General features: G+C 45.2%; 1 protein-coding gene across 2 annotated transcripts in view; it reads left to right on the top strand.

Moving 5' to 3' along the window:
- The first annotated feature begins 3,934 nt into the window (after positions 1–3,934).
- The window catches only part of SETD5 (SET domain containing 5), a 36,964-nt gene continuing 14,300 nt past the window's right edge, over positions 3,935–26,598 (top strand). The window contains exons 1-15 of one of the 2 annotated variants that reach the window (XM_062634118.1): positions 3,935–4,155; positions 7,828–7,933; positions 8,802–9,013; positions 9,334–9,392; positions 9,796–9,983; positions 11,031–11,069; positions 12,584–12,826; positions 17,526–17,674; positions 18,004–18,121; positions 18,562–18,671; positions 18,957–19,203; positions 19,391–19,471; positions 21,790–22,095; positions 22,947–23,267; positions 23,924–24,166. In XM_062634118.1, coding sequence (XP_062490102.1) covers positions 4,085–4,155; positions 7,828–7,933; positions 8,802–9,013; positions 9,334–9,392; positions 9,796–9,983; positions 11,031–11,069; positions 12,584–12,826; positions 17,526–17,674; positions 18,004–18,121; positions 18,562–18,671; positions 18,957–19,203; positions 19,391–19,471; positions 21,790–22,095; positions 22,947–23,267; positions 23,924–24,166 — 2,493 coding nt within the window. In that variant the 5' untranslated portion in view covers positions 3,935–4,084. The remainder of the gene's footprint in view (positions 4,156–7,827; positions 7,934–8,801; positions 9,014–9,333; positions 9,393–9,795; positions 9,984–11,030; positions 11,070–12,583; positions 12,827–17,525; positions 17,675–18,003; positions 18,122–18,561; positions 18,672–18,956; positions 19,204–19,390; positions 19,472–21,789; positions 22,096–22,946; positions 23,268–23,923; positions 24,167–26,598) is intronic. The other variant, XM_062634117.1, reaches the window with a different exon arrangement.

Raw genomic sequence — 26,598 nt, 5'->3', positions numbered from 1 at the left:
GCAGCAGTTTGCTGTTGGTGCAGATGACAGCATAAGTATGAACGGGTCAGAATTTGCTGGCTCTGTCCCAGCTGAGGCTGATGGAGAGAATGCCAAGGAAGGCTGCATGGCAGAGCTGCTATTTCCAGTTCACCACCAGCTCTGGCCAGTGGCAGTGTGAGATGAATGCGAAGAAGCATGCTTTGAATTTGATGTGACTAGTAAGCTTGGGAGCTTGAAGATGTGCAACTCATTATATATGGAGCTCATCCTATATAGGTGACCTGAGTATGCAGAAGAAGATGGTAGTTATCATTTGGACACTAGTATAATCCTGTTATCTGTCCTTCCCCCTGCTTGGTAACTGCTTTACCCTGGAGTCTGTGCGAGGGGAGCACTCTGTTCCCCCTGAGGCTGTATAGCAGCACCAAATGCTGATGGAGCCTGGGCACCTGAATTTAGGGAGCACACACAGTCTGTGGGGCTGTGCCCAGGGATTTTTGTCTGGAGGTGAATTTTTCATGGTGCACAACTTGTAGAGTCTCTCACCAAGTGTTGCACGCCTGAGAGGTCTGCAACATCAAGACACCAGTGAAAACACAACCAACCACAGCTTGAAGGAGGAAGCTCTGGTGAGCTGTTTGAACGTGTTTCATTGCCCCCTTTAATACTGACTTTTACCACCACCAGGAATGAATAGAGTTTCTAGCAGTAAATTCTGCATCTGCTTGACTCGTAACACGGTCGGCAGTGGTTGTGGAAGTGAGACAGTGCAGCGCTGCGGCTGCTGCATCCTAAACAGAGCTTGGAAGATTAAATTCACTGCTCTAGCAGGTGTTGCCTAACCTTCATTTGGCCACTTAGATTTATTACAGTCCTTTCCATCAATACAGGATGTAATAATTGAAGAGCATATATTCATATTCTAGATAAGGCAGCATCTTATGGGCTGCAGGGGGGTGAGTCGCTTGGTGTGTGACCTGAGCCGAGGGGGAAACAAGGATCCCAACACTGGGGTGGTTCTGCTGCTGGATGGTCATCTGGGCTGTTTGATGATGTTGGAGAAGACCAGGTGTCTTTATACTGGTATGATCAGTTAAGGGGGTAGGCCTGCAGGTGCCAAAAGTGGGAAGTTAGAGTTCGTCCAGCTCCAACCCCTGCCACAGGCAGGGACCCCTTCCACTAGAGCAGCTTGCTCCAAGCCCCTGTGTCCAACCTGGCCTTGAACACTGCCAGGGATGGGGCAGCCACAGCTTCTCTGGGCACCCTGTGCCAGCGCCTCAGCACCCTCACAGGGAAGAGCTTCTGCCTTACATCCAACCTAAATCTCCCCTGTTTAAGTTTGAACCCAAAATTCCTATTTCCATTTGATTTCAAGAAGAATTCTATCACCAGGGTGATAGCTTTGTGTTGCGGTCAGAAGCTCAGCAAATTTACATTAAAACTTTGAACTTCAGAGGAAAACTTCTAGCAGTGGCGCAGGAGAGACCTTGATGTGACTTTTTTTCCTTCCATGCAGCTTTATATTCTTGAGGGGTGAGGTAGGAAGGAGCATGGGATTGTGTGTACAGGAAATGAGCCAGCTTGATGGGTTTTGATCCCAGCCCCAGTGTGTGCTGTGCAGGCTTGTGTTCTGGATGTTTCCAGGCCAAGTTTCATGACCACCAGGCTGTGATCTAGCCCGAAGGTGACGTGGTCTTGGCCAGCACTTGAGCTTGGGTCTCAGCAGCTCAGTTTGAACGTTGCATTGTCAGAGTTGAAAGTACACGTTAAACAGCAGCAACCAGCAGCAAAACCTGAGCAGGGGTGATGGTTGGGTGAGTACTGCTGGGTCAACACAGCAGCGACTGAACTGGAATTTGCCTTGTCTAACCGTTCTGTTTGGGGTTTCACGGTCCTCCACTGAGTTTTTCCCAAAAGTGGGAGCTAACAGTGTTTCCATGCAATGTGGATTGTACAGTGTTGGGGGGAAAAGGGTTTCCTATGAAAAGTGGCTGGAAACTTGCCCCAGTTACCCCAGGACTGACCATGTATCCTGCGATTTGAGTCCAGAAGCTGCACCTGAAATCCTCCAGTTCTGCTGAGTCACGGGCAGGCAGGAGGTGGAATTTGTCCTGATGAAATCTCAGGCTGCTCCCAGCTGGGAATGCTCATGGCAGAGGCAAGAGATCAACGGGAGGAGGGAAAAAATACCTGATCAAGTGTTCTAAAAGAATTGGGGGTAGGGGAGAGGGTTTTTCTATGTCCCTTGAAAGGGAAGAATCCTTCAGACACTGAGAAACTGTTTCCTTTTAACCTTGTGCCAGCATTTTATGTGGCTGGCTTGGAGCAGGGATTGATGTCTGTAGCTTTTTAGCTGTATTTTAGCAGCAGTTTGCCTCATCTGGTGTCAGTGTAGAAATCACAATTCTGTCACAAGCTTGAGAACGGGTAAATGAGACTCCTCCTAAAAGTCTTTTCATGGAAAACACAGTCAAGGCTGTCTCAGGTTTGAGCTTAGTCCTGCCTGTTTTCTTGTCTCATCTTCCCCCTTCCCATCAGGCCGTTGCTTTGGGGCATAACATGGAATTGCCACAGACCACTTGGGAATCTTTATGTGCTACCTCTGTAACTCACTGTATGGGTGTCACTACCAGAACGATTTCTCTTAGGGATGTAAACCGAAGAAGGAAAGTATTTCCTTGTGCTAAGAGAAATGCCTTTTCAACAGGAAAAGGCACTATAGAATGTGGCGTTTAAACTTTCTGCCTCTGCCTTCATTTGCCCTTGTAGCCAGTGTGTGTTTTTGTGTTCCTGGGGGGGTTTTGTGTGCTAAACAATGGCTGGACTGTGGTGTCCAAAGGCAGTTCCCCGTGAGAAATGCACTACCCCCAGGAAAACTTGGCTCAGGGCCTCTCTGGAGCCCAGGAGGGTTTGCTGGCAGAGCCCTGGGATGCCAGGGAGCATGTGATGGCTGTCGGCAAGGGCAGGGGCTGGCTCGTCCCTGCTGCTGGAACTGGAAGGAAGACTGTGGGAAGTTATTCAAGGCTGTCCTTGAGAGGATGCCTGAATCCTCTCTTTGGTTTTGGAGTTACCTCTGCTATGTGCTTTCTCTGTGTCACGGGCGGAGGGGGGGTTCCTTTGAGCTGCATAGAATAATGGCTCCTTTATGAAGGTCTTATTGAGGTTATTTACATAACGAGGAGCTGATCCCCTTTTCCCTGTCTGCCGCCCGACCCTTGGAAGCTCCCGTTTATCATGGAGTTTTGCTGGCTGTAGCGAAGAGAAGGAGGAGCCTGGGCATGGGCTTCCCTGCCGGAGCCGGTGCCTGCGCCCCGTGATGCCGCTGCCGTGACTCAGGCCGAGCCTATGGCCCCGCCGTGCCTCTGGTCGGTGCAGCCCATGCGCGAGCGCCCAGATGTCTGACGTGGCTCTGCCGCGGGGAGGTGTCCGCCGGGATCTTGGAGCAGGATCCAGGACGGGCCTTGCTTGCGGAAGGGAGCACAGGGATACCCGCCCTGCCCACCCCGCTCACCCGTGCCATGGGCCATGAGTGCGCATCCAAGCCGATCGCGAGCAAGAGGTCCCCGCCTCGGCTCTGTCTCATTGTGCTTCCACACGGGGCTTTGCCTGCAACTCGGTTGGGGAAGGGGTTAGGAAATGCTGATGGAGGGCTGAGGGTGATGGGTGACAGCTGCTGCTTAATATGCAGAAGGAGCTAATAGATTGCTTATCTGATAATGAGTCCTAAGTTTAGTTGGGGGAGGAGGGAAGGGTCATTACTGGCTTACAGCAGAGCAGCTCATTGCATGTCAGTCCATGACTGGAAACCCCACCACCACCAAACTGCTACCAGCTACCTCTTCCCTGCCCCCATGTATGAAAATACAGTAAAAATGATGTAACATGTTACTGATAGGAATCTATTCCTGCTTTGTTCAGTACAAAAGCCTTCTTTAGGGCTACACAGGGAGACCTCCCCCTGTTAACAGAGATGCAATGCTTTGTTTCTACCCCGGCAGGTTTCCCCATGTCCGTGACGTGTTGGCCGAGGCTCTGCGGCTCCTCTCCACCCTTGGAGCGGCCGGTCGCTGCCCTCTGGACTCCGTGATCCCCGACGGGCGTCATGAGCATTGCAATCCCTCTGGGAGTCACCACACCAGATACATCCTACTCCGACATGGCTGCAGGATCGGAGTGAGTGTCACCCCATGGAAGAGGGGAGGGCATTGAGGGCTGCCCTGGGGTGGGGCTGCAGGATTGATGCTGGTGCTTTCTCTGCTCGGGAGAAAAGGGGTGATGATGCTTTGCCTGTGTGAGAGATGAATGCAGAGGTTCTGAGTGTTTAACAGATGCAGTGTTATGGAAATTGGTAAGTTTGATGCAAAAGATGGGGAAAAGGAGAATTTCAATAGCCTGAGACACTCAACCATGGGGTTTATATCAGCTTGGCTAGTAAGTCTGTACTCAAGTGCAGGCAGTTGTGTGTTTGTTGTACCCGTGCTTCACATTGGCAAGGTACAAGGTTTTCTTTTCCAAAAGCTGTGTTATATGAAGTAATCAGTGTGCTGAGCCCCCCCTCAGTGGAGCTCAGGCTTGGAACCTGATTGCTGGACCCTCCTGGGGCTTGGCCAGAGATGCGATACACCATCAGCCTGGGTGGACACCTTTATTTTGTTTCTGCCCCAGAGCCGGTTGCAGGAAGCACACCTCAGTGGGCAGTCAGTCCTTGAGGGTCCACACCACTTCAGAGGCCCCTGGTGCTAGGCTCTCACTGCAGCACTCTCTCTGAGGCCTGTTGGAGGGGATATACCATTTCTCTAGAAAGACTGCTTCTGCAGTAGTCGGGAGCATTTCAAATCCAGAAAATACTGCCCTGTGATCTTCTCTTATAACCCTTGTTAGAATGATGTCAGCTTGGATGAGTACTGTGGTTTTATTGAAGGCAAGAGGCAGGGCTCAGGTTAGTCTGTGTGCTTCTAGCTCCTGCATCCTCCTTTGAAACACTGACTGTAGCATGTCTTTCCAAAGGGTATTTTGGAGGTAGATTTCCCCATGTAGCATTTCAAGGTACTTACTGTGTAAATACCTGCGTGTCAGATTGATCAATGTAGAGCAAATATTGCTGCAGACTCTTCATTTTAAGCTGCAAGAGCAGTGGGCTAGAGTGTGAATCATGGTTTTTCCCTTCCATCTTGCCCTGATTTGACTGTGCACAGAATTTGGCTACACAGTGTGCTCTCTGCAAGACTGCTAATGCTCTTTTTGTTTGTCCTGGCAATGCCCCATTCTGGGCATTCCTCTTTTTGATGCTTCATTCCATCCTAAAGCCTGTATTTTTGGGTGTTGTATTAAAACAGGGAGTAGAGTCTAGTCAGTCACTCATCAGCAGTGGGTATATGATCCTTCCCTTTTCAAGGTTTCACAACCAGTATTGCTTGTCACCATCTTCTCCCACACGGGCACTTTGAAGACTCAGCATATAGGAATTTTAAACTGCTTATGACAGGAGAGAGTGCTAAATAGTGTTTACTCATGTATCAGGCACTTTGCTTTTGGAGAGGAGAGACAGATATATCTACACATGCCCCTTTAAGAACCAGATATCAAACAGACTGTCTGTAACCCTTCTATGGGTTACACAGAAGAAAATGCAAAGCATTTTCTTTTTCCCTGGTTGTATGAGGATTGTAGGTCCAACTTGAGGCTGGAGTGCTCTGAAAAAAGGCTTTTGAAGATTTCTGAATTGGTTTCTCTATCTGTTTTCTAAAAATGAAGAATGCCGGGATTTTATATGCAGGCTCTGCATTGAACCTCTGCTAGTTTGGTGCAGGAAGTGTGGAACATCTGAGCTTCTTGTCTTCTACAGGGGATTGATTTCAAAGACGAGTATCACAAAGGCAGTGGGAAGGTAAAAGGAGAATGAGCTCAATCTCTTCAGGCTGAGCTTCAGCATCTTCCCATGGCCTCTGATACAGAGGGGAAGTGAAAATGCTGAAGGGTTCATCCGAGGGTGACGTGGAGGCTGCAGAGTAGTTTCTGTGCGTTAGTCTGCTTGTGCATATGAAATTGCTGAAGCTCCTTGGTGGGCTGCTGCTAAGGAAGCATGGGCCCCAGCGTTGTTGCCCTTGGACACCGTTGCACCAACAGTCTTGAAGTTTTATTGCTAATGCTTGCAGCAGCATTGCTGGTATTCCAGGCTGACTGGAATGTGGGTGACTTGGACACAGGACGGATCTGCTGCTTAGGCTGCTTAGGCTCTTTTCCTTCTAATGTTGTTTCTGGAAATACGATTAAACCTGAAGGGATTTAACTCTGTACCAATCTGGAAGCCCTAAAGGACTGTCGCAAAGATCCAGCAAGGCTGGATTATGTGACAAGCTCTACAGGGTGTCTTTTATTAAGAAGTATATCCTCTGAGAGATACTGCTACCTACATCTCCTGCTTTTGACAATGTAGCTGGCTGTAGTTACATTGAAAACCAACTTAATTTATCTTGACATGCTCCTAAATCCTGGGTGGTTTGCTTAGGCTTAAGGTCTTCTATTTCTTGCAGTTCTTTGTACAGTAAGTTACTGCTTCTTTATGTCGCAAAGACAAACTCACTCCAGCATAAGGCAGAAGCTTGGTGTGTTGGAGACTGTATGGGGTTTGGTGGCAGGGTGGGGCAAACTTCAGCGCAGCAGAGATTTCAAGAGCTAATAGGAAGTCCAAAGGACACAGGGGTTGGTGTTCTTGGGTGGTGCCTAAACACTGCCCCACGCGTGGCCACTGGCCATTGCTGTGTGAGTGCTGCCTCATTCACACTGGCAATGTAGGAACCACTGAGAATCCTGCAAGATCTCACAGGTCCAAGGTAAAGTTTTCCTTTCTTGTGTTCTTCTTTCCTGCTCGCTCAGCTCCATGCTATAATTTGGAAGAAGATTTCACCTGCAGACATGATTCAGTAACATTCTGCTGTGTTCTGATGTGGGCCTTACTTGTGATCTGTGCAGAGGTTTAGCTGACTCGTATCTTCTGCTTGTACCAGACAGTGTGTTTCCTTGCTGGTGTTCTGTCTGTAGCCTCATTACCTAATACTCCCTGCATTGAATTGCAGCTGTCCCTTCTCTGAGCAGGGTTTCTGCAGCTTTGCTAAGGATATACCTTTCATTTTTAGCTGTTTTTCTTCACCACCGTGTGGTGGAAGAGTGCATTGTACCTCAGCAGCAAATCTCTTACTGAGCCCATTGCACACCATGTTGCTGTGTAGAAAGCACAGGGCAAAACTGATTTGTCCATGGCCGCTGTCTGTCCAGGTCATGGATTTTTTTGCCTGTTTGTAGCAGAAATCTTCAACTCCTGGTAGCTGCTGTCAGGACAGCTGCAGGTTTCATGCAGACTTTATCACAGGACAATGGACTTGGCTAACAATTAGTACCTGAGGAGGAGAGAAACAAGCACAGATGCAGGAAAGCGGCTTAGCTGCTATTTGAAATAAGCTGTTGCAGAGATAAAATGGCAGCACTGCTCAGTGGCTTTGAGATTAGGCTGCCTGAGTTCAGACATGAACGCTGAACTTGACCCAACTTCCTCGACAATAAGGAAACTGAGCTTCTTACATGCTAATTATCTTTTGAACTTCCCAGATTGAGACCCAGTTTAATGAGTTATCCAGGGTGGCCCTTACTCAGTTCCTTCCCTCTGAAAGCAGGTTCATCCTGTACAACTTCTGCACACATGATGCTTGGTGAAGCGCATAATCACACCTTGATTTCATGAAGTTTCTTCATTTTGAGCTCATGTGTTGACTAGAAAAGAGCAGTGAAATACCAGCACTAAAGAAATGATGTTGTATTGATGGGTTTTACTTCTGGCCCTCTCTGCAGCCCAGAGTCTGTGGAAGCTAGTCCAGCTGTCAGTGAGAAGAATGTGTACTCCAGCCACGGCTATGGGGCCACCCAGAAACACAGCTATCGCGGGCTGCCTTACGCAGTGAGTACTCTCTCTGCAGTGAATCAGCTCTTTACTGTCTACTTTACTCATTTCTCCTTGTTCCATAGTTCTTTGCCTGTTAAGCCTTAGGAAATTCATTAGGGAGCACTGAGTTACAGTTGAGTTCTGCCATACATTTTGCATTTGTGTGTTTATTGTTTGTGAAGTCTTGCATACTCCATAGCAAGCTTTATTAGCGTTCTAGGTGATAGATTTTTAACTGAAGTATATGAATGAAGTGTGACTATTTTTGAGCATGTAATATTTTCCTGGTGGTAATGTTATGCCCCATTTGCTTTATTATGCACTATTTATACTTGTTTCAACTGTGCAGATTTTCATGTTGCTAACTTATAACTATGAGGAACAAGGAACAGTCAGGAAGAGTGGGAGCGTGGCTTGAAACTATGGGCTGCATAGGACATCACAGAGTCATTGAGGTTGGAAGGGGCTTCTTGAGATCACATAATCCACCCCCCCTGCTCAGGCTGACTCTGCTTGAGCAGGTTGCCCAGGACTGTGTCCAGTTGGGTTTTGAATATCTCAACACACAGAAACTCCACAACGTCTCTGGGCAACCGGTTCCAGTGTTTGACCACTGGTGTCATGTCAGATTAGTAGCAGCACAACAGTTAATGTTGAAATAGCCTCGTTGTTTTCATAGGTTTTGAATTGAATTTATTGGTGCAGATGAAAACCATTTGCATCTTTCAGAGCTATTGCTTTACTTTCTTGGTAGATTGAGGAATTCAGGCTACTAGTTTACACCAGTTGTTAAATAATAACCTGGGAACTGTGGATGTGGGGCTTCAGTTTCTAGGCAGCCTATCTTCATGTTAAAAGTAGTACTGCAAATACTCGTTTTCAGGATCATAATTATGGAGCCCCTCCTCCTCCAACGCCGCCAGCCTCTCCTCCTGTCCAGACCATTATACCTCGTGCAGAACTGAACGGCCTGCACTCACCTGATGAGGAGAACTCCGGGGATAGTGAAAGCTCCTCAGAAGGAGAATCAATTCCCACTTGGTGCCACTGCAGTGTCTCTCAAGATGGTTTCCTCCTCAAGTGTGAAAAGTGCAGGTAAGCTTTGGTGCAGTGCAGATGTGGACTGCTCCTTGTGTTGACTTCTCCTACCGATCCGTGTCACGTTTGGGCTATGGGACGGACTTCCTTTTGCTAACTGGAGCGTTCTTTCCAGTGCTTTACCCAGTATTGACCCTCCTCCTTTGCGTTGTCAGCCTGACAAGTGTTGGTGGCACCAGGAGTGGAGATGAGGATGTTAAATCGATGTTCTTATCATCCTGGGCCCCACTGAGGGCACGCATCTTGTGACATCCTGTTGAATTTCAAGTGACTTTACTCCTACAAACCAGCTTCAATTGTGCATTCTCCTTTGGCAGAGGAATGAGCAGGGGGAAGGTGATCAGACTCCGCCGCCGGAAGCAGGACAACGTGTCAGGTGAGCCTGGGTTGTAGTGCTGATAATGGTGACTTTTGCTTTCTTTCTACAAGACCCTTGTCTTTTGATTGTTGTAATCATCCAATTGTGATCAGTGCCCGCTAATGTTCTTTGCCTCCCAACCATTGGGATTTTCTCCTCTCCTTTCCCCTCACCTCAGTTAGCTCTTAGGAAAATCAGATTACCTTGTGAACAGAAGAGGGAAATGTTCATCAGTGTCATTCTCTGAGATATCAGAAGTTTGGGAGACCTGTTCCCAGTTTGGGTGGGAAAACTGGTGGAATAGTTTTCTCAGGGCAGAGCTGTGCATGGTCATCAAATTGTCCTGGTGAAAACAGACATAAGGGTAAGCTGTTACCTCTGGGATGAATAAAAATATTGCTAACAGAGCACTTCTCTCTAGGCGGGGACAGCAGCGCAACTGAGAGCTGGGATGAAGAACTATCTCCCTCTACGGTGCTGTACACAGCTACACAGCACACCCCTACGAGCATCACGCTGACTGTCAACCGTGTCCGTAGAAGCAAACCTAAGAAGAGGAAGAGGAGCACAGAAAAAGCTCGCACTGCTCCAAAGGCCAAAAAGATCAAGGTATGTGGAGTGAGACAACGTTGCTGCAGTTCCTACTGAAGGCTCTCTGGAGCAGTGTTGACAGCAGGGTGACAAGCTGGCAGTAGACAAGGAACTTTTGTCCTGTCCGGAATTGCTCTCTCTGGTGTAATAATGCGACGCCTTGTATTTGTGACCTGCTCAAGTACGTGGCTGTTGGTTTAAAAATTACCTTACTGGAACTCCACCCTTCTTTCCCAACGCTGTCCATTCATGCTCAGAGCTTGGATTCGATTACATCTTTTGCCTTCTGGTCTATTAGCATTTAGGGAAGTAGCTTTTGGAGGCTGTTTGTGGCAAAGGGGCAGTCTGTGAATGGAATCAAAACCAAAGGGAACGTGGCATTTCTTAGCCGGCTGTGTTAAGGAATCTGGACTACAGAGCTTCTTGGCACTGTTCATTAGGGACAGAGATAGTGCCTGTGTGGAAAACTACGTAGGTAGTGCTGAACATTTGATGAGGGCTGACTTTACAGTCTTGTTTGTGAGGGTTTGGGGACTGAAATAATTTTGGATTGCTTATGTTGGAATGCAAGTGTGTGAGCAGCTGGTTCTTCCCCATCATCAGCTTAGCTTTACCATCATCTTCCCTAGCTTAGGTTTCCCTTGAAGTTCTTATTGTAGGCACTGACTCAATAAAAGACTCGGAGCAGGAATCATGTGAGGTCTTCAGGGTTTCTTGGTATGAACCAGCTGGGTTCTGTTGCTGGCCCTTTCTTCTATCAGAGCAAGTGGGGTTAGTTGGGACAGTTTTGGTTTTGATCTCGAGGTTTTTTACTAAGTATGAGGCAGCCTTTTTAGTTCAGCAATCCTGGCTGTCAAGCTTTTCAGCAGTTTCCACTAGATTTGCATTGCAGAGCTTTTTTGTTCCAAGTCCATTGCTCCTTTCATAGGTCTTCCTGTAATTCTTGTCATCTTTTGTTAAGGGTTGGTCTGTTGGAGTGAGATCTATTGTAGTTCTGGGACACTAATTCTGAGTCTATGTATAATGCCTTGTCTTTTCTCTCTCTTTCTGCTTGTTTGACGCCAGGCCTTTCGAGAGGGCTCACGAAAGTCTCTGAGGATGAAGGTGAGTAGGACTGAGAACCTTCTCTGCTGGTGGTGGGTTTTTCCCCTGTGTTTTGTGCCTCTCTTGGTTTGTCTGGGGAATTTTTGATTGTGGGCCTGGCTTCAGAATAATCTCAAGCCTTACCATGCACCACAGGCAGGCCTGTTCACAGGAGTTGCCCCTTGAACCTTGCTTCTGCTTCAGATAGCTTTCTGTAAGGTAATATCATCCAATTCCAAGAGATATGACTGATTGATGACACTTGGGAGTGGGGTGTTTGATGTAAGGGATGTAGAACTGGTTGTAGCCACTCTTCTGTGAGGTCAGTTATCATTTAATTGCATCAAAGCTATTTTAAACCTGGGCATCAAAGCAGTACATGGGTTTAATGTTAGGAGTCCCTTGCAATGTGGCCTTATTTCTCTCCACATCCTCTTACGAGGGATGGGATGGGATGATGTATTGATCTCTGACTCTCTGCAATCCTGGTAGGTGTGGCTGTCTGATAGGAAGTTGACAAAAAAAGGGAGACTTTGAACTAAACGTGTTGTTAGAAACACAAGAGGTGCCTTAAAGTTCAGTCGGCTCCGTCTGACCCCAGGTCTGTAGCCAACAGTGGCTTCTAGCAGGTAGCTCAGAGGAAATGGGTCAATCCTGTGGTGTGTCTGTCCGTATGCACCTGTCTCCATAGAACTCAAGTGCCTTGAGAGGGTGAAAATGCATTAAAAGTATTCATGCTGTTAATAGATACCATAAAAATAATGATTGTTCTTCAGTGGTCCTTGTCACTAAGAACTCAGTGTCACATATGTCTCAGTCCTTTATGAAGCCAGTTGAATTACTGACCTCTGGGATATTATTTGTTACTGTCAAGAATGAAGCTTGTTTGTTTTGGGTATTTTTCCCCTACCAGCTTCTTTCTTCCCCTTCCTTCCAAGATAGTCTAAGTGGATTACCTGATTCTGCCCTGTCTTCTTTACACTGCTTAGGACTTGCAGTTTTAACCCTCTGGGTATTAGCTGATGCTCTACGTTCAGTTCCTTGAAAACCCCATAACCGTTTCGCTGTCAGGTTCAGAAGTATTTTTGGATCAGTCACTGCAAAGATTGAGATGCAGCCAGCATCACCTGGCATTAGGCTGGGCATGAGTGGGTTGACTCTGGGGCAAGTCTACATGACATTTATTTGCCTTTGTGCGTTCTGTTCCTTTGCTTTTTAGATCTTCCTAATTATTTTTCCTAAGTGACTTAAAAACCTTTTCTGGCCATGGACCAGCTTAATTTTCTTGTATGTAGCAGTGCCAAGTACCAACTCTCAAGAGATCTTAGTCCTGCATGGAGTTCTCTCTATATTCTTATGTGCACTGTTGTACAATGTTCTGGAGGATGCAGGCTCTGAAAAAGATGTCCTCATAACCAACACATTATTAGCTTGGAATAGATCTGCCTTTTTGTGTAGCATATTCACACACTCAGCACTGTGGATAGGTTTTTCCCATTGTGTGCTAGCCATTCACTCTTTGCTCTTTGGTGCAGAATTCCCCTTCTGAAGCACATGCCTTGGATGAAAACACAGCTGAAGGGTGGGAGAACCGAATACGCCTGTGGACAGATCAGTACGAGGAAGCCTTCACTAACCAGTACAGTGCTGATGTGCAGAACCTGCTGGAGCGGCATCTAAACTCTAATAAAGACTATGTGGGCAAAACTGCTCTGCTAGACACAATCAACAAAACAGAGTTGGCCTGCAATAATACTGTTATTGGGTCCCAGATGCAGGTAAGAACCTTTGTGACTGAAGTGGGGTAGGTCAGGTCCTCAGGTTTCTAGATATAAGGCATGGGTGAGCAATATCGTAGCTGGTTATTTAATTCCAGACCAGTAGACACAGATCTGATATAAAAGGGAACAGAAGAGATGTCAGGACCAAGACAGATTCAGAAACACTCACATTCAACCAGACCAGTGTTGCTAATTTGGGAGTATTTTGTACAGTTGTTACATGGTTCACAGGTATTTTGTCATGAATACTTTCAGTCACTGAATGGCTTGAGGCAGAACCAGACCTATCACTTGCTGGAGATAGGAAATTTCCTGCTTTCCAGCTGAATTTTCCTGTCTTTCAATGATTTGAATATTTGGAGTCTGGTGACTTCCAAATAGTGCACAACTACAGTTGATTTTGGGGAGCTGTCTCCCTAAATTTTCCAAGATGTGAATGATTGGTGTCTTGCCAGCTTTATGGAGTACATGTAGACAAGGAGAAACAGGAAACGGATGTGTTTGTGTGGTGCATGTCATCCCCATTACTCTTCTCAGCTGATGTTCTATCTGGTCCATGCTTTATGGGACAAAGAGCAGCATTCCCACTCAGTTTAGGCTTTGTGGGGCTTCTTTGGCCAGGGGAATGGAGATAGGTGCAGTTGAAAAGGATGGGCTCCAAAACAGATGTAGAGCACCTCTTCTGTAGAAGGGGAACAAGAGTCAGAACCTGAATGTCAGGTATGTTTGTGCTTGAATCATTCATGTTTATATCAGCTGACTCACTGCTCTGTGAAGTTCACGTGCTCCCTCCCACCTTTCCCTCTGCTTTTATGTAGGTGAAGCACTTCAGGCAGAGCACAGATATTGCCAGTAAGGGAGAGTGCAGAAAAAGGACTTTGGACCCAACTTCCTTCCACTCTTGCCTTTAGGTCTGCAATAATAAGACTTGTGGGGGGGTTGGGGAGAAACACTTGTACTTTGCTGTGCGAGTAGCCTCCCTAAGGAGAGGAACTGAGGAAATACAGGGAAGAAAATGCTCTGCATCTCTAGAAATGTTAGTATTTTCTGAGTATAAATGTAAACTCTTCAATCTTCTTCACATGAGTTTTAGGAAAAGTCCTGAAATGAGTAGTAAAACATATGCTGTTTCTTTTTATCACCTTCATAGAGTACAGCAGGACAGGTGACTATAGAAGGTATCATACATCAGTGTGCTTGGTTTTGTCATGCTCTTTTGCCCTCTCCCTTCACCCCTGTACAGATAGAGGTTTTCCCACAGGGGAAAGCAGCCAGAATCCCAAATTGGAAGACTCCACATGCAATATATCCCAAAGAAATAAAAAGATAGTAAGTTACAAGACTTCCTAGTGAGCTGCAGTTACTCTAAACAAGCTGTGAGTAGGTACCTATTGCACATCGCATGTGCCAGGATAGTATAAAAGGACATGAAGGATTTGTAGTTCTGCTTGGATACTGAGGGAAGACAGGGTGGATGTCCCTGACTTCTGCTTGTCAGCCCCTTATGTCCTTGTTTTCTCTGCTCAGCAGATGGCTGTGGAGTGTTGTGTGGAGGACAGCCTGTACATGTGAGGAGTGCATGGTTTCTGGTCCTGTGCTTTATGCTTTTGTTCCACTCATTGGTCTCATCTTTGTTAGATAAACTGAGAAGGCTTCTTGTTTTGCATCAGTTGTCTTTTAACTAGATACTGTTACTGGATGTAAAAATAGCTTTTATGGGCAATAAGGAAATAGGTACTTGGAGCTAGGAAAAAAATCAAGAAAATCGTGTGAATACGCAGATAGCAGCAGCATGTAGAAGATGGGTATTGTAACTGCTCTGTTTGGCTCTGAAGACTCTGGAGAGAGGAGGAAGGAACAAAAATGAAATGCTTTATATACCTTGCATACTCTCACAGTTGAGAGTGGTTTTTGGCTTGGGTAAATAATGATGCAAGTCTGTACTTAAAGAAAGAAGAGAGAGAAGTGTGACCTAAAAGCTTCCCCATGCCAAGAGGAGTAGGGAAGGATGGCCTAAGAGTTATACATGGATATGGGATTTTGATCATTGGAATGCTTTGAATAAACCAATTCTCAACTGCCCTCATGATGCAAAGGGAAAGTTGTGAAAATATGAAGCTGTTCAGTGTCATGAATAAAATCATCTCAGTGCTGGCTGCTGCCAGATGCTCAACAAACTGAAAGCTGTGAATCACTTTTCTGCCTGCTGTTGCCAAACCAAACCCAGGGTCAGTATCTGCCCTTTGTTGCCTCTGATAATTGCTGACTTGAGCTCAAACTCCTGAACGATTTCACATTCTGAAGTGAAGAGCGAAAGGGCCTTTATAAAATAAAGCCACTGAGTATTACTGCAGATGTTGTTCTGGAAACATATCGGAGCAGTTTTGTTTGATTAGCAGTCAGCAGTCCCCAGGGAGTGACATGAACAAAATCATTTGTTCTTTTCACACATGAAAGCATGGCATTTAATCCTCTTCTTATTTCTGAATTCAGGGAACCAAAACAAGCTGAGCCAGGGCCTTAGCAGAAAAAGCTGGGAGATCATTCCTGTTTTACCAAACTCGGATAACTAAGTTTTACAGATAAGGAGCTTCTCTTTCCTTCATGGGCTCCCTTTACTTCCCACCACCCCACCTTATTCCACCTCTGTTCCAGCACCAGGTGAACAGTAATACAGGCCAGTCATGGGCCATAGTGAAGGCTGCCAGCCATTAACTCACATCTCTGAGAGATACTAAGAGAATTTGATAGACTAGTAGGATAATTTAGGTTAGGAGGAACTGCTGAAGGTTGTCTGGTCCAACCTTTCTGCGTAGATGAGAAACTGGGTATGACAGCAAACCAAGTGGTAGTATAGAAACAGAATTATTCAACTGGAGACATGCTTTTGTCTCAGTCCTGATTTACCTACTAACTTCAGGGACTTGCTCCTTATCTCCTTCTGTCACACACTAACAAAACTATTCCTATTTATTTACTCTGTCTTACCACAGTACAAAGCACATCCAGTGTTTTTGAAACAACTTAGCCACTACTCTTGGCAATGCAAACAGTCTTATCTTACAGCGCACTCATGTCATGGATTTGTTGATCATAAATCAGGGCCAGTTTGGCTTCTTAGTCTGGAAGTAACATGTTTCTTCTCTGCTAGTTCAGTGGACTTGAGGAATCCTCCGTAAGCTCCTATCAGGACCTGTGATAGGCAGATGACACCATGCAAGGCTTTTCAGTGGCTCAGATATGTACATGCAGGTTTTTCCCATTGCCAGCAGATACTGTGGTACGAAAGAGAGAGATACAAGGAGATCTGGAATAGCAAGACCATTAGTTCCATCTGCATAGGTTTCAGATAAATATTTTCATGAAGCTGTCTTTATTCTGGACCTGAGAGAAGTCAACAAACATCTTACTTCACTGGCTGGTCCAAAGTCTGCAGCATAATGTCATATTAAAACAATGAAAGCCATCTTCTTCCCAAAGAAGTTTAATTCAGAGCACATACAAGATTGCTTCCGAAAAAAACCATCCTATCTGTGGTTCTGTACTCTCATGCGCTCAGTATGGAGAGTTTCATTTGGTTCTGAGTGCTGCCTTAAGGCATTAAGTTCATTTTCACAAGGTTAGAATGTCATTGTCCAAACTGAGTCCCTTCTGAAGTTAATGTGATTTTTACCCATTTGAGCAGCGTGCTCAGTAGCTGTTTCTAACAAGAAAGTTCTATCAGCAAAAGTTGGGAGCTTGCTTTTAATAAAATGTTGTGATTTACATCTCATTTAGATAGATGACTGTTATTATTGCTGGAGTAAGAGCACTTATGCCTCAATTCACTCCGGAAAACTATCAGAACCGGGTCCTTAAGAACAATGAATAGCATGCTTAGGAAAGAACAGGCACAGCTCTAGTGGTGAGGCAGCCAGCCGTCTTCACATAATCTTTACTTGCAGAGAGGTTCAATCTGTTAAGCAAGAGAAGGACTTTGTTTTTATGGAAGAAGTCTTTCAGTGCTTGTAATATCCCTTCCATTATTCCATAAATTGTGTTGTATTTGGATGTCTGTGCTTAAAGAATGTTGCTGTTTCATACTGTCAAGACACCGTTGTGAAAATCCATTGTGATAGAGTTATAGACTTTAACATAAAGAAGATACAGGAAAATGCTTACTTACAAAATCGTTTCTTCGTGTAAAAAACCCAGAGCACTAGTTGAGCAGGCAGATGAAGAGAAGTTTCTGGATGGAGATGGAAATTGCCAGCGGAAGTCTTTGGCCTGTTAGGTGGAATTTAGCATCCTCTGCAGAAGGAAAAGCTTGTGTTTTTTCCTCTGAATGTGTGACAACCCACAATTTAGGGAAGATTTGAGTTATTCTGGCTGTGAAAGTAGCCATAATTGCAGTTCCCTGTTAGCAGCAACTGACAGGTCTGATTATACCTCCTAGCTGCAAGACTGAAATCCTCGGTCTGGTAGATTTGTGAGATGTATTGTTGAAAGAAAGGAATGAATACTCTTTGCTTTTGATAAATATTATCAAACTCATTGGTTGTTACTAAACTGCTACAGAATAAACAATATATTCACCTGGCAGAGCTTTTGTGTGTTGCCACTAGAGTAATTTCTCTTTTCATGTAGGTAAAATACACTGCATGAGTTAAAGGCCTTTGGTTTAAATTCTCATCTGTTGCTCTGATTTCTGTTACAGCTGCAGCTGGGAAGGGTGACTCGGGTTCAGAAGCACCGGAAGATCCTGAGGGCAGCAAGAGACTTGGCACTAGACACTCTTATAATTGAGTATCGAGGGAAGGTTATGTTACGGCAGCAATTCGAGGTCAATGGGCATTTCTTCAAAAAGTAAGAGTACTATGAAGTGATTAGTATGAGAGCATCGTGGCATGGAGAGGCTAATGTCTCTGTAGGATAATGCAGTCTTAACAGGGCCCTTGTCAGCTGGGACATCCATAGAAACGGGAAGTCAAATGTACAACCTCAGCCTGATGCTCTGTGTATGGACTCAAACCCCTCTGAAGTAGATCTGTTAGACTGTGATGATGGAAGTGCTTAAGCATCCAGAGCAATAGTGCTGATGGAAGTGCTTTTTCCAGTGAAGTGAGGGGGATACCTGTTGTAAATGCCATGGGGATTGGGTATTTGGGGATTGAGACCTTCTGTTACTTCTCCAGGCCATATCCCTTTGTGCTGTTCTACTCCAAGTTCAATGGTGTTGAAATGTGTGTTGATGCCCGCACCTTTGGTAACGACGCCAGGTTCATCAGGCGGTCCTGCACTCCGAATGCAGAGGTAAATTCTCTCTTCTTCATCACTCTAATGGCAAATCCACGTTTAATGCATTCCCTTTTTATGAATGTTCAAATTTAAAATGCAGTAAATGGGGTAAATGCTCTGCATCTCATGCTTGTTTGATGGTTTATACTCGGAAGATGAGAAAGTTTAAGAACACAAGGGTTGTTTGATTTGGGTTTTTTTTGTTTGGAAGGAAGAGGTTTCTTTTATGGCTTTCCTTTGGCTGCAGAGTGAGTTAGGGTAAGCAGGTTGGTAGTAAGTACAAGTGGAAAAACACAGGATGAGACAAGAGCAGTGATGCAGGCTTTTCCCTATGGAGAATTTGGGGTAATTATTCATGGAATAAATAAGAGCTACTTCGCAGAGGAGCCTTCCCTCTTGGAAATAAGAAGTGCAACTTGTGGAGATGTTAGTTTCTCTCTACTTTGTTTAACAAGGTTCGTCATGTGATTGCTGATGGGATGATCCACCTGTGTATCTATGCTGTTGCCACCATTGCCAAGGACACAGAGGTTACCATCGCCTTTGACTATGAGTACAACATCTGGTGAGTCCTTCACCTCGCCCAGGAGCTCTCCACTGCCCTCCTGGACTGGACATCTTCCTCCAGCCCTTTCCTCGCATTCTACATTTTGCTCCGTTTTCTACTGAATTGCATTTTCCGGCTATTCTGTCCAGTTCTGCTGGCATATTCTCCAATAGAGGCCATAAGGTAGCCTGCTGTCCTTGCTTTGGCACGTGGTGAGATGTTTAGTAGGAGATGCATTGAATGTCTCTGTAGAAGGGTTGAGAAATGAAGAGTGACACGAATTATGTTTGTGTTTTGGAGCAGCAACTATAAAGTGGACTGTGCGTGTCACAAGGGGAACCGGAATTGCCCTGTGCAGAAACGTAGCCCAAATGCTGCAGAACACCTACCTCCACCTGTTTTAGGCACACTGATTGGGGCAGAAACACGCCGGCGGAAAGCCCGTCGAAAGGAGCTGGAAATGGAACAGCAGGGCATGGCTTCAGATGAGAACAGCAGTCAGCAAACAGAGGAAGTTCCTGAGGGACCCGCAGCAGTCAGTGACAATGAGGTAAAGCCCTTGACACCGTTATATATGCTTTTATCATTGAGTGGTGTGGAATTTGATGCGCTACAGCACTGGGTTCTTCAGAACAGCAATTGCAGGAGGCCTTTAGCACCTTAGATTATCCTAGGAATCCTGATTAACTATGACAGTACCAGATCTTTGACATACTAAATCTGGGCTTCTCTTTCAGGTAGCAGAGAAGGAGGAGAAGCAAGAAGGGGAGAAAGAGGAGCCTGGAGATGAACAGGGAGCTTTGGCCCACAGCCGACGGGCAAGTACCTTTCTTAGTCTGGGTATCATCCCCCTTAGGACATGCTTTATGCAGTGACCAACAGGTCTAAGTGGTGATTTCACTTGTTTCAACACAAATTCCAACTGTCAGTGGTCTTCAGTAATTTGATTAAAAACAAACAAAACCCAAAACCACCCCAAAAAAACCAACCACACAGACTGATTACACAGGATTTATGTTAGAGCACTGCAGATTAGAAGAGGGGGGTATGTGTGTATATATATTTCCTAATTGAAAGGCCTGTTACTTTCAGAGCTGTCCTATGCTCTAAAATATAACATTAACAAGACAATCAGCACTAGATTCCAAAAAGATAAATGCACCCTTTTTACATTCCTGCTGCCCTTCCTTATTGCTATTACAGGAGTTTATGGAGCCGTATAGAATCATAGAATAGTATGGGTCAGAAGAAACTTTGAAAGGGCATCTAGTCCATCCCTCTGGCATGGGCAGGGCACCTTCCACTAGATGGTATGATGAACCAGGATCTGATTTATGTTAAAACTTGACGTGTTTTAGAGGGTTAGGTTTGTTAATGTATATCTGTTCCCTGTATGGCTTCATAAATGCGTTGCCAAGTGGGAAAAGGGTAGGATCAAGTGGCAGAAGTTAATATGAAGGGTAGACCACAAACAGCATTGTTGGCACAAGTCAACAACCTATGTTCTTTATTTGGAAATTCCTTTGTGCTTCCAGATCATTATTGTCTTAGTCAAGATATTCCATAGTGCTCTTGGATCTTTGATAACACAGTCCCTTCTCAGCCTTTCTTCTATTCTGACTAAAGCTGTTTGTTTTCTCTTGTGCTTCTCATGGCACCTGGGATTGCTCCCTGGAACAGAATGCTTCATGCATGTGAATGGAGCTATTCTGGCTCTATCCATTAAAAAAGAATTACACCCCCCTCCAAAACCACAAAAAAAGCCAAACAAACCCGAGGAAGAAGGAAAATGTGCTCCCATCCTTCTACCAACCAACAAATGCGTTGGGAACAAGGAGTTCCCTGGTTTTCGTTTGTTCGCCAAATCCCGTAATCTCCTGTCTTTTTCTAATGGGAGATAGGGATCTTCCATGTGTAAATTTCCTGAGAATGCTTTAAATGTGGAGCTAGTGCAACAAAGTGCAGAGCCGAGGGCCATCCCAGTGAGAGATCCTTGGCTTATCTCGTGGGGAGATAAAGCAGTCAGTTCCTACTGAAATCTGAATAGGAGCAGCCATCCATCAAGCTGCCCTTTAGCTTGGGGGTAGATTTCATTCAGCAGAGAAGCTGATCTCTTCCTGGGATAGTATAGTTCAGAAAGTGTTCGTGTGAGCCTGTAAGCCCTGTTCCTGTGTGTGGCACCAGTTAATCTCCTTTAAGGAGATTCGGTTTTCTATACTTGGCACCAGGTAAATACACATAGCTGTAGTTTTCCCAGTGTCTGGTGTGGGGATTTTTTGGTGCATATGGAACATTTTTGACCAGAAAACTGTAAAGGCCAGGCTGCTGTGATTAAATACTCCTGTGTGCTTCAAAGTACTTTCTCCTCCATGACAAGTTTCAGAAGGCACTTGACCCACATCTAAATATTCACTTGATTTAGCCTGTGTTTTCTGCCAGTCTTTGTTGTACTGGGCCTTTTACATACATAATTCCAATTACTTCTGACACAGCTTGGTGATAGGAGTTCCTGTTGTTTCTGTTTACCTAGTAAACACCTTTGGTTTGGCCTCTATTCTCTCATGTTCTCTTTTTCTTACCCACTATATAAGCTGCTTAGACAAGAGCTTTTATTTGTGAGCTGGGTGATCTCCTGGCATCAGGGAATGAATGAATCTGGATCGTTTTAGTCAGTTTGTGTGGTGTTATACTTGCTGCAAATTACTGCTTCACTTACTTCTATTGCCTCTGGCTTCTGTTTGCTTCTAATGTTTAGTCATTAGCGAGTAGCTCTGTTTGTTTCCAAGTTGTCTCTTCACTCTATTTATTCTTTCTTACGGTTTTTAGTTCTTCAAAATCATGAATTTCCTTGCGGCTGTTTTATAAATGTAACTCAGTAGTATCTATTGAAGAACAAGGTCTAGTTCTTCTAGTTACTCTATGAACACATGATTATTTTGTTGTTCTGGGAAATTTGCCACTTTGGAAAATGCAAATATCTGGGAAGAACTGCTTCTTTCTGTCCCCTTTCTGGCTCTTGTCATTGCTATTTGGCAGTTGCTCTCCTTCCTGCGCCGCATCCCATATCTGTTCTTGCCTCCTCCTCTTTATGTGCATGATTTGCAGTGCTGACATAAATTTACCTCTTGTGTTCTAGTCCCGGGAAGACAGGAAGGTAGAAGCCATCATGCACATGTTTGAAAACTTGGAAAAGAGAAAGAGGAGACGAGAGCAACCCTCAGACCGTAACAGCACTGATGCTGAAGTCACCATCAGTTCTGAAGCTCCTGAGCTGGAGGAAGTAAAAACAGAGACTCCTGAAACTGAGGATGGAAGTTCAGCACAGAGTGCTGGTGCTGCTGCTGCTGCTCCTGCTCCTGCTGCTCCTGCTCCTGCTCCTCCAAATGTTTCTAACAGTAACAGCAGTACCGGGGTGAACACACGACGGTCTTCACAAGTAATGGTAAGATGAAGATAGGATGGTTTAATAGCTTGTAGCAAGCTCAGATGCAGCAGATCTGATCATAAGATCATTCAGGATGGGAGGAGCTTCATGGGGTCTCTAATCCATTCTGTGTCAGGCAGGATCAGCTCTGAGGTCAGCCTGGGTTGGCCAGGGTTTAACCAGCCTTGGCTTGAATACCTCTAAGGAGGGACCTCACAGTCCCTCTGGGAAACCTCTTCCAGTTCATGACTGTTCTCATGGTGAAACAATTTTGCCTTGTATCCAGTCTGAACCTCTCATTTCAGTGTATGTACATTGATGCATCACTGCATGTTCTTGATGGCTTCAGTCTGGATGTAGGAAGACTGCTCTTAGGTTCCCCTGAATTTTCACAGGGCTGAACAAGCCCAGCTCCTTTACCAAGTGGGCCCCTTCTGTACTGGTGTGAGCTTAAGCTGAATGAGTAACTGCAGTGATTGAGGAATTCTTTGCCTTTTCTTTGTTTTTTCAGCCTGTTCTACTTTGGATGCATGTGTTCTCATTATAGGGCAGGGCCCAGACACTTACCTGGAATGATTCATGTCAACTCAGATCAGGAATAAGACCAGTTGCCTTGAGACAAGTGGCAAGTTTCATACTGCTGCTTTCTTCCTTAAGACCAATGTCCTTGTTGACCCCCTTAAGAACACAGCAGACAAGGATAATGTTCCAGTATTTTAGAAGGGTCCTCAAAGCCATCTTAGGAGCCAGTACTAACCAGATGTTGAGAGTCAGGTAGTGTCATTCGATAGATCTCCATCCTTGATGCTGTATGCAGAGAAAAAGATTACTCACAGAGGTGCCTGGACTAATGACACTTTATATTGTAGGATGCTGTCCCTGAAAAAGCAGTTGCTAAGCCAGCTCCACCAAAACCCTCCAGGCCTCGACCAAAAAGCCGCTTCTCTCGATACCGGACCAGTTCAGCACAAAGACTGAGGAGGCAGAAACAAGCCAGTTCCCAGCAAGCTGAACTCGCACAGGCTGCTCCAGAGGAAGGAAGCACTGCCAGCTTGGTAACCACAGCAGATGTCAACAATGTAGAAGGTCCAGGAGAAGGCAGACAGTTAACAGGATCTGACCCAGCTGCTACCCTGGCTGCAGGATCTCAGTCTAATCGAGCTGCAGTAAAGTACCCCAAAACTAAAAAGGTAGATATGATTGAGTGCTGAAACTGGAGGGGAAAAAAAGGTTTTATGTGGCCTTTGGGGAAAAGTTGGCTCAAGGGAAAGAGTTCTTCAGAATAGTTGAAATTACGTGACTTTATTTTTTACAGTGATATTTGTTCTGTAGGGGATAAGAGCCCTCATCATGATTCAGAGTCTCTGCTTATCCCTGGTCACACAAAGATCAGACAAAGAAATTAGTTGATCTTTATGGCAAATCTGCACAGACCTTAGACACCAGCAGGTGCAATGGAAGAGGTCTCACTTCTGGGTACAGCAAAGAAGCTAGTGCCAACTGCCACGTACTGGCCATTAGTGGCCATTAGGCAGTAATACAGTTAGGCTTGCAGTTGGATTCTAGTTTTGAACAAGGTGATCAAGTTTTGGGAGAGCCTTCTAATAAGATTAATAGAGCATAAAATCAAGAAGATACTTGTGTGGAACTGGATTGCCTGTTGTGCCTGCAATAGATGAGAATAGGGTTTGACTCAGGATGTCCTGGCTATGTTCCTTCCTGTTGAGGATGGAGGGAGGTTTTAGCACACAGGCTGACCAGAGCACTGCTTCCCCATATGCCTTTGTGCCATATTGCCTTTCTTCACCTGTTCTAGTTGCATTGACATGTGTGTTTTCTCCTTCAGTATCTCGTTACGGAATGGCTGAATGACAAGGCAGAGAAGCAGGAGTGCCCTATTGAATGTCCTCTGCGCATTACTACAGACCCAACAGTTTTGGCAACTACCCTGAATATGTTGCCAGGTCTCGTCCACTCCCCGCTGATTTGTACCACACCTAAACACTACATTCGTTTTGGTTCACCTTTCAACCCCGAGAGACGGCGAAGGCCCTTTCTGTTGGATGGAATTTACAGCTCCTGTAAAAAGGTATGTTGGCTCAGGTCTCCCCTTCAGGAGCTCTGTAGTCAGCAAGCTCCTACTAGCATCCCTGTAAAGTCATTGTGTCTTCTTTGGGCCTATTTCCATGTATTCCTGCTGAGCTGGCCTTACCTGGTGTGTCGATGTAGTCTCCAGGCTATGGTTGCTGATGCCCTCCTAGCCAGGGTTCAGTCTTCGTCCTGGCCTTTTACCAGGCAGAACAACTGTTCTGTGACTCTCCTCTTAGAAACATGTACTTTCAAATCTGCAGTGGCTGTTTACTATCCAGCATATGTGATTCAAGGAGTTTTAGTCATTGCCTTTAGAATGTTTTATGTTACCACTTTCACAGTCAGAGCATGGTTGGCATTGTTGGGATAAGACAGTGTTGCAAAAGACCTCAGGAATACATTGCCTTAGTCAAGATCCATTGTCTTTGGAAACCTTTTGTTGTTTAGTAAAGCTTAGGGATTGCCTGTTTGCAAGAGCAAGCCCACAGCTCTTTATTTGGGATCATAGACTATCTACAACAGATACTTGTGGCTGTGCAGGAAGCCTGACCCAAGCCCAGCTGAGGACTTCATTCCTCCAGAGATAGTATGTGGCCATGCTAGCAGTTACCCATCACAGAGAAACAGTAGTCCTGGTTAGTTTGCTCAGTCAGGTTTCTATCAGAATCCATCTTGCCTGTTGCCTGTCATCTTTGCTCACTGGCTCTTCCAGTTCCTGTGTGACTGCTTCAGAACAATGTTATGGAAATCCTTTCTGATCTTCCACTCTTGGTAGCTTTCACAGCCAGGTACCATGGCCTGGTTTCTTTGCCTGCCTTTGAGGGAGTTTTTCCAGGGAGAAGCTTTGGACTTTATTGTTTCCACCTTCAGCCAATTTGTTGTTATGCCCTAACAGGCACCTACAAAAAGAAGCCAAGGTCTCTCTTGGGTATTTTCTTCACAGGTCAAGCTCTTGATCATTCATATATACTCATATGAACAAAGCCATGTTTGTGTCTATGTGTCTGCACAATCTCTCCATGCATCTTTAAGCTGAGAACTTCAAGGTTTGAGCTGCTTTTTTTGAACCAAAACAGTGTCTCTGAGCCTCAGGGCAGAGAGAAGCATTGAGAGCGAACCTGTCAGAGCCATTCTGAGTTGTCTGTCTGCTGTGTTTGCTGTACAACCAGCCAGCAGCAAGCTCACAAGTCAGTGGAAACTGTTGTCACAGAACAAATCTTCCAATCTGTCGCTTTAGTTGGCTATTTTCTAATCATACAATAGTTCTCACTGTTGGAGAGGGAACGGCCTAGTCTCACTCTGGATGGCTTCCATTTAATCTACGTCTTTCCTGAAGCCAAATGCCCAAAACAGAATGTTGTGTTGCAGCTGGGACATTTTCAGAGCAGAGTTGCTCTATGTCTCGTAGCCTACACCCATTTTGTCCATCCCAGGATAATGACTGAGCTTTCTTTGACAGGGTGATGTAGATTCATGTTCAGTTTATGATTTACTGCATTTGTTAGAATAAACCATTAGTTTTCTAGCCCTTAATTTTTTCCAGAACAGACGTCGCAGAAAGTAATTTGTTAGATTTCTACCTTTTGAAGGGAAATGATCCATAACTGTTTGAGTAAGTGGTTTCATCCACTTTTGTAGGAGTTCCCGAGGGTTTTTTTCATGGAGAATACTTGGTAGCATTCAGTGGTTTCATCACTGACAGTCTGGAAATGTAAAAAATGTCTCTGCTCTCATTCAGGAATGTTTAGAAAACTCTCACAGGGAAGATCTCCCTTTCAGCCAGCTGAGGTCTAGAAATGGCTCAGGACTTGATGACTTTGATCTCTCAAGACCTGATTTTGTCTGCTCAGTCAAGAAGGTTGATTTATAAAGGCTGTTGAATAGATCACATATTTTCTTGGATTGTCAGCAGGCCTCTTCCTTAAACTATTGAGAGCTGTGCCAAAACCCCTCAGCTGATGATCTCAGTTTGCATCCAGAGCCTGCCAATGTCTGAACCTCACAAGGAAACTGAACTGTATAACCTGCTCATGTTAATCACGCAGTGTACAGTGACTTGGCTGTCAGATCAGATGCCCACTTGAGGTAGCAGTGCTCCGGGCTGGCTGGCACTTCTCGCTTTCCCTGGTGGCCACAGTGGAACCCATTGAGTTATATCTGATCAGAGAAGAAGTATCTGCTGTACAGTAGTGGAAACCATCAAAATAGGCCCTGTCACCTGCTTTTCATCCACACCTTCAAGTTTTTCATTTGGAGGATTGTGGCCACTGAGTTTCTGATGCACTTCCATGATAGCTTTGAGGAATCATAAGTCATGTACATGTATCAAAAAGGGGGAGTGTATTGCTGGTGTGCAGGTGAACTGTTGATATCTGAAAGGTGATTTATGATTATAAACCTATCTGGGAGACAAGGCTGGTAAAGTGAGTC

Source organism: Pezoporus occidentalis, unplaced genomic scaffold (genome assembly GCF_034315485.1).
Source record: "Pezoporus occidentalis ecotype Australia unplaced genomic scaffold, CSIRO_AGI_Poc_V1 ctg414, whole genome shotgun sequence".
Lineage (NCBI taxonomy): Eukaryota > Metazoa > Chordata > Aves > Psittaciformes > Psittacidae > Pezoporus > Pezoporus occidentalis.
Note: the sequence above shows the minus strand (reverse complement) of the source record. Positions and strands in the feature narration are given on the sequence as shown.